This window comes from Rutidosis leptorrhynchoides, chromosome 2, assembly GCF_046630445.1.
Source record: "Rutidosis leptorrhynchoides isolate AG116_Rl617_1_P2 chromosome 2, CSIRO_AGI_Rlap_v1, whole genome shotgun sequence".
NCBI classification, from domain to species: Eukaryota; Viridiplantae; Streptophyta; class Magnoliopsida; order Asterales; family Asteraceae; genus Rutidosis; species Rutidosis leptorrhynchoides.
Window position 1 is genome coordinate 490,385,363 of NC_092334.1, and position 7,125 is coordinate 490,392,487.

The 7,125-nt window shown below is 35.4% G+C and overlaps 1 protein-coding gene across 1 annotated transcript; it reads left to right on the plus strand.

Moving 5' to 3' along the window:
* Window positions 1-5,507: 5,507 nt before the first annotated feature.
* LOC139892688 (uncharacterized) lies at window positions 5,508-6,365 on the plus strand. The gene is made up of 3 exons (XM_071875805.1): window positions 5,508-5,626; window positions 5,709-5,771; window positions 6,083-6,365. Exons 1-3 carry the CDS (start codon window positions 5,555-5,557, stop codon window positions 6,260-6,262), a joined length of 315 nt encoding a protein of 104 aa, XP_071731906.1. The 5' UTR covers window positions 5,508-5,554; the 3' UTR covers window positions 6,263-6,365.
* The last annotated feature ends 760 nt before the right edge of the window (window positions 6,366-7,125 follow it).

Below are 7,125 nucleotides of genomic sequence, written 5' to 3' on the forward strand. Positions count from 1 at the left end.
TGTTACCGACTCCTTCACATACTAATCTCGACACAACTTCTGCATCATTCAATGCTATACTACACAGATAGTAACATTCGAACCCAACCTCACAAATCAAAGTTGACCTCTTGAGTCCATCCTCACAAATCAAGGCCGATTCGGGACATTCAACCTTACAAATCAAGGTTGAATCAACAAGTGCACATACAATCATACAATCAACATGGTACATCAACATTATATATATAATCGATGCAATTTAACCAAGTGGACATAACCACAGTAGCACAACTTGCTACTATATACATAGGGATGGCACCCGCGGGTAATGGGCGCGGATCTTATATACCCGCGACCTGCCCGTCGGGTTGTTTTTTTTCTCGTTGAGACCCGTTATCCGCCCGCGGGTAAAAATATTTCGCCCATGCCCGTGACCCGCGGATACCCGTGATCCGCGGGTAATAAAAATATACAACTTAGTAAAAAATATATATTAAAAAGTCAAAAATTTTATTAATTTTAAACCATATATATACAAACTACATGTAAAATGACTTAAAAATTATTATTTTTTACTTATATGTAATATTTTATATCTAATAATTATTATATTATAACTAAAACCACTTTTAAATTTAATAATTGTATGTATAAACTCACGGGTAATTTAAAAAAAGTAGACGGATTTGCGGATCGAGTTTTACCCATGGCGGGTAGTATAAACCCGCGACCCATCGGCGGATATAAATTTTTACCCGTACCCGTGCCCGCGGGTAAGAATTTATGACGTTACCCACCCGTCGCGGATCGGATACTCGCGGGTCACGAGTTTTTTCTCGCCCGTTGCCATCCCTATATATACTAATATCCGAAAGGATAGTTCCACTCACCGATATCCGCAAGAACTCAGTGGACTAATCTTACTGAGTCTTCTGCTTATTTTCATCACTTGAGTACAACATATACGGATTCAGTACACTGTCCAACATCATACACATCATGATCAAACAATTAAACAGCTCAACATATCAAAAGTACACTTGGGTCAAAATTGCACAAGACCTATAACCTGACAGGGCACACACGCGCGTGAGTCCCCTACATGTGCGTAAAAGTCGGTTATGCGCGCATGAAAGTCTATACGTGTCCACTGTGGTATGATAAGCCATATACGCGCGGAAAACACTTACGCGTGCATGAACAGTACACACACATGCATGGGTGAAAGTAAGAACATGGGTAAGTCTTACCCGCGTCTGAGATAAGCCCAAACGCGCGGTTGAGCCTACACATGTATCTACACGCGCGGGTACAAACTTACACGCGGATATGAGCTTACACGTGTGGTTGTTGATGAACACCTACCAACATCTGCTATTGGGTTGAAGTCCAAAATCACGATTCCTTGATGTTTTTGGTCGATTCAAAGCTCACAAAGGTGCACAAACATACATAGAACAATACTTAAACATTAAACAACATTACAAACACTTAAACAACAAGATTCATGCGAAAAATACACTTTTTACCCAATTACACAAAAACCCAATTTCAACATAATTTAAAGCATGAAAATGTAAAATACTTACCTTATCTTAATCACGAAATCACAAGAAATGAATTACCAAACTTGGAATTTAACTATTTAACAAGATTCAATTTAGGGTTTAAGATCAAAGGGTGTGTTTGGTCGAGTGTGTGAGTTCTCAAATGGAAAAAATGGATGGTCACAAGCCACTAGTAGTCAAGGAGTGTGTATAAAACTCACTCCCCATATTACACGGGTATTTACCAGTTATCTGATACGCTACGCACCTCGTTAGGTAGTTCTAACGAAGTCCAAATTTAACAAACAAACGTGTTCTGTAACCCTTGTCACAAACCGGACTCAACCAAATAGTCAAATAATTATAAACATACAATTCATAAAATGACATTTAGCAACACATAAGGCAAAAATAGTCATCTTACGTCTAGGCCCATATTCAGGATGTTACAGATATTTAACGATAGTATTGCAAAGATGCGGATGTTAGCAAGAAGACATAATAAAAATCTTTGGGATCACATTAAGATTCATTAGAATAAACAAATAAACGAGCGCATCTTTCTTTATATTGGACGAGCGGGTTTTTCCGGTGTTTTTTCGATCGGATTTCATAAGATGGATCACGCATTAATTACCGCACTAGTTGAAAGGTGACATACAGAGACACACACCTTCACTTTCCTGTCGATGAACCCCCATTATTTTACAAGTTATTCAAGTTTTATGGGGTTACCCGTAGACGGACCAGTTTCGGAAAATGGGTTAACTAAAATGCGTATGGCTAGAATTATTGTGAGTTATATCTAGGAATTCCTCCTGAATTCGACTCCACTTCAATTATAAACAACATGTCACAATTGGATATATAATTTAACTTTGATATACAATTGGAAACAAAACCCGATATGTTATTACCATCATCATGATATGCCCAATGTATCGTAGAAAGCCACCGAATTTGTTCAAAGCTCTCATCAGATGCTGCCTCTTTGAGCACTTCCAATATAAAATCCTCAGTAGCCCTCGAATGTTCATCCTAGTTATGTTGAACCTAGCTTCAACGAAGATAAGCAGCCTGGAGAACACCTGTTGGACCTGTAATATTATATCCAAGTTCAACGTAATCAAGATGACAGTCTGGAACTGGAGGGAGTAATAGTGGTGCTAGTGGTGTTATGGTTTGAGGTTGCCAAGGATTGGAAACAGTTCGGAGAATTCGGAGAATTAAGATGAACTGAAAAGGATCGGAAAAAGTTTGGAGAATTCGGATTTGGGTAATTTTGCAAGAAAATATCAATCATCTTCCATTGTTTGTTAGAAATTTGGTTAACTCAGTTAGAATTATTTTTAATTTGGTTTCTGGACATAAATGAGTGTAGGAGTGTGTTAGGTATGATTGAATGATGGTATCTAAAGAGAAAACCCTAGTCCAAACTCAGAACTCTCAGATTTGGGTTACATTATTACACTAAACTCTAGTAAAAACTCTTGTCAAAAAGCTAAAATTCTGACCATAAACCGGAACTCCTAAATCCGGGTCTACTCTTTGCTTAGAAAGATGTACGCCACATTTCAAAACTTTAGTTAAAAAGCTGAAAATCAAACCTAAACCAGAGTTCCGGGTCTACCATTTTCTCAGGAAGAGTTTCGACCGTGGAAGAAAAAGTACTTTTTGGGTGAATGTTACTAAACCCGGTATACCTCTTTTGTGTTTTTTTTGCTGTACTATGTTTAAAAAGCATGCATGAAAGCGCACCTTCTGATGTGCGTAGACCGACTCTTAAGTTTATCAAACTGAACTAACTAACTAACTACATATTGCACGCAACAGTCCTGATCAAGGTAGTAATAACTAATATGCAAGTCTAGTTTATCCCACAGAAAGTATGGCTATTGAGTTTTGTTATAGATGTTACAGTTGATTGGGGAGTTGTAATTAATCTAAGAATAATTAATTAGCAAATAGACAATATAATAAAAAAAGGTATTTAGTTGGACTGTCACAATTCCTCTAGCTATGGTAAAATCTTTGATTATGGCATAGCTTAAATGACTTGTACTTTAGTTCAAATATCCAGTTACTAAGTCAGACCAACTAGTAATTCGATATCCTATCATAAATTAGGTTGATAATTATGACTTAAGTGTTTAATTCAACTAGGTGCATTAAATCTCCAACTTTATACATCGAGTGGACATATAATATGTTGCAAAGGTCATCTACATTCCAAGACTTAGATGTATGGTAGTTAATTCATTATCTTCAACTGGTTCGCAATTAATAACAAATATAACTACCTAGGTTAACATGCATAGAAAACTAGTAAGAGGCAAGTACTTGGATTAACTAGGTTCATCAAACCTATACTTTACTCACGCATACAATTCTATCTCAATCTCTAGATAAACGATGGTCTTTACTAAAGCATAAGAATTCTAATTCAAACAAGTTATAAAAACATCTTGAAAATAGTCATTAATCCTAACTAGGGGTCATGTTAATACCAAGTGAATACTAACAAATTTAGCTCATCATGCAATTATAAATAATAATCAAACAAAGAAACATTAATAAATATGAAGTAGACATGTAAGAATAAATTAAAGTAAACATTGAATATAAATAAGAAATGCCTTAAATATATTGAAGAACAACCGTTAGGATATTAGAATTCTTGAAAGCTTGAAATGTAAACCTTAACTGTCTTGAGAGAAAAACGAACTAAACACGTAATAAAACTAAAATTGAAAAGTGATATCAAACTCTACAGTTGACCTCTCTATTTATAGGGCAAAACTCTCAGGATTTTGAATTTTAATCGAGTTGGCGGCTCTCTGGACAGCCGTCGGTTGTTTCCCAATTTAGTCAGCGGCTGGCAATGATAGCCGGCGGCTCTTTTGACTCTTCTTGAACCTTCTTTTCCAAGTTGAAAACTCTTTTGATAGTCGGCGGCTATTTTGGATGAAGGCTAGCGGCTCTTTGGATCGTCGGCGACTCTTTTATGCAGTTATGGGTTTCTGGAATTTCTTCAATATGATAGATGACAACTAAATGAATAGACGTGAGATGTTTTCACTATCTTAGGCTTCTCTTTATTCCTCACCGTGAATCATCTAACTTTCGATCTTTTAACATCTTTAATTCCTCTTTTCATCAATTCACCTACAAAATCATACAAACTATTCCAAATACATAAAACATCAAATGTTTATTAGAATAAGATATTATTTAGCTTAAATGAGAATATTATCGCCTTAAAATGATTTTCTAAACATATATAAAATAGGCGATATCACTTTCCTGTCGTCAAATTTTTCATATATCTGCTAGATAATGAAACCCGTGAATATTACTGATAACATTAGCCCATATTTATAGTTACACATGAAACCCTAATAACCCTACTATAAATACGAACAATATTATTAGGGGTTTTTTTTTGGATAGTAGGGATGGATGGTGAATTGACGGGTCGTATAGACCTAAGCTCTGATTACCATGTTTGATAATGAAACCCGTGAATATTACTGATAACATTAGCCCATATTTATAGTTACACATGAAACCCTAATAACCTAATAAACCCTAACGGACCCAAGCCCACAATCGGGTTGGGCCACTAACCTATCATCTAACAATATCACCACCCAATTGAAAATACCTCGTCAGTTTTGTTGCATTCATACAATGCTAGTCAACATCAAGAACAATGTACATGACGAACCTACTTTATTTCTTCTTTGAGAAGAAATGCATCCAAGTCATCATATGAAGCATATCTTTAAGTTTCTTTTTCTTTAAATTTACTCTTGTAAAGCACGGGATTTGAATGAGATAGTTGCCTTTGTCTCTTTCTCGGTTTCTTGTTGTCAAATTTAAGATCTCTAAATTAGTCCGTGAATATCATAATCATAGGCAACATTTGATTTTGTCAACCTCAATATCTGGCGCTATATTCAAGAACCTTATTATCAAAGTGCACCTATTTGTCACCACACCTTTCTTTAAACCATATCATACCCATGGCTACCTTCTGCTGCCCCATTGAAAATGAGCCCAAGACCTTAAACCAAGTCGTACTCAACCAAGCCCGGGTACGTTCGCCGTCTTTACAAACCGTGCAAATAATTTCACGTGTAATGTAACTTCAATTATTTTTTTTCGTTTGCTAAACAGGAAGTAGCGGTTGGTGTTCTGAAAGACAATGAACCATCCGAAGCCTCTCGTATATTGAACGAGGTAAGCAAGAACACGAACGGACCTGCCATATGTTGAGTGGTAGCACGAGACACCAGTGAAATATGCGATGTAGTAGAAATTTGTTAGTTTTTTACTAGTAACACTAGTAGATAGTGTAAATATTTTTGATTGACACCATTGAAATAAGCCATTTAGTGGAAATTGTTTTGAATATTTAAGCAGTGACACCACTAACTACCATTCAGCCACCGAGCAAGAACATAGCTAGAAAGCGTCAACGATAATGTTGATGCTTGTAAAGTGTTTTGAGATGAATGATGTTGATATATTTTTGGTGGTAACTATTATAGGGACTGAAACCAATAATGGCGGTCGGGGATATGGCTAAGGCTATCGAGAGGGCAGATTCGATTCACAAGCTTCAAGGAAACCTTGCAACCATCGAGATGGTTTGTGAATGCAGCATGACCACTGTCATTTCTAGTCCTGATCAGTGTGGCTCGAAGGAGCCCCATTCCGCTCCTTTCTGATCTATCATTTATGTTCATTCGAAAAATTCTTGTACTTGATGTTTCTTAATTATTATTACCATGTACCTAATTTAATGGAATAAAGGAACGATAAGTTCAAAGTCATTGCCCATTTTGTAAAGTCGATGCTAATTTAGCAACGATACCCTGAATTGTTGCAATGTTTTAGGTTGATGACATGTTGCTGATAAAATGGGAACAAAAATACATTGTTGATAATTTGGCAGCTACGGAGTACATTTAGTTATGTAAAAGCTAGCATCAGCAATGACAAGATGAAGTAATTAGCAACTAACTTACATTGTTGCAAAATTAAGGATTTTGCTAACGACAACTCTTAGAGTTGTCTTTAAAACGCATAAAATACTAGTACAATCTAGTAACCGTCACCCTTAAGTTAATAATCAATTGCTATATACAAGTGTTCATGTATCTTAACGAGGGTCTTAAAGGCGATCGTTATCAAAATCTAATTATTTCTATGTCAGATGGAACTAACTATTTATAACTGAATAAAAGCGAAATTTGTAGCCCTTTCAACTATTAGTGTTTAAACTTTTGAATAAACCAAGTTGGAGTTCGTGTGAAATAGATATTATCAAAACGGTAATAGGTCACTAACATAAAAAGTTCACATTTTCTTGATTTATCAGATATAAAAATAAATTTTAAACTAAATAAGTACTCCGTATCGAATATTTACAAAACCAATTTTAATAAAAATATATGTATATTTGTATTTGTAATTTTTATATAAACTATAATAATAACTTTATTTAAAATGATCTTGATCCATTAAAGAAGTATTATCCCCTCTATGGAACAAATCGAATAAATCAATTAGGTTTTAATATATTGACTAA

Coding starts and splice junctions, on each gene's coding strand:
- LOC139892688 (XM_071875805.1), top strand. CDS start 5,555: ATGGCTACCTTCTGCTGCCCCATTGAAAATGAGCCCAAGACCTTAAAC. Junction 5,627..5,708: donor TCGTACTCAACCAAGCCCGG/GTACGTTCGCCG, acceptor TTTGCTAAACAG/GAAGTAGCGGTTGGTGTTCT. Junction 5,772..6,082: donor CCTCTCGTATATTGAACGAG/GTAAGCAAGAAC, acceptor TAACTATTATAG/GGACTGAAACCAATAATGGC.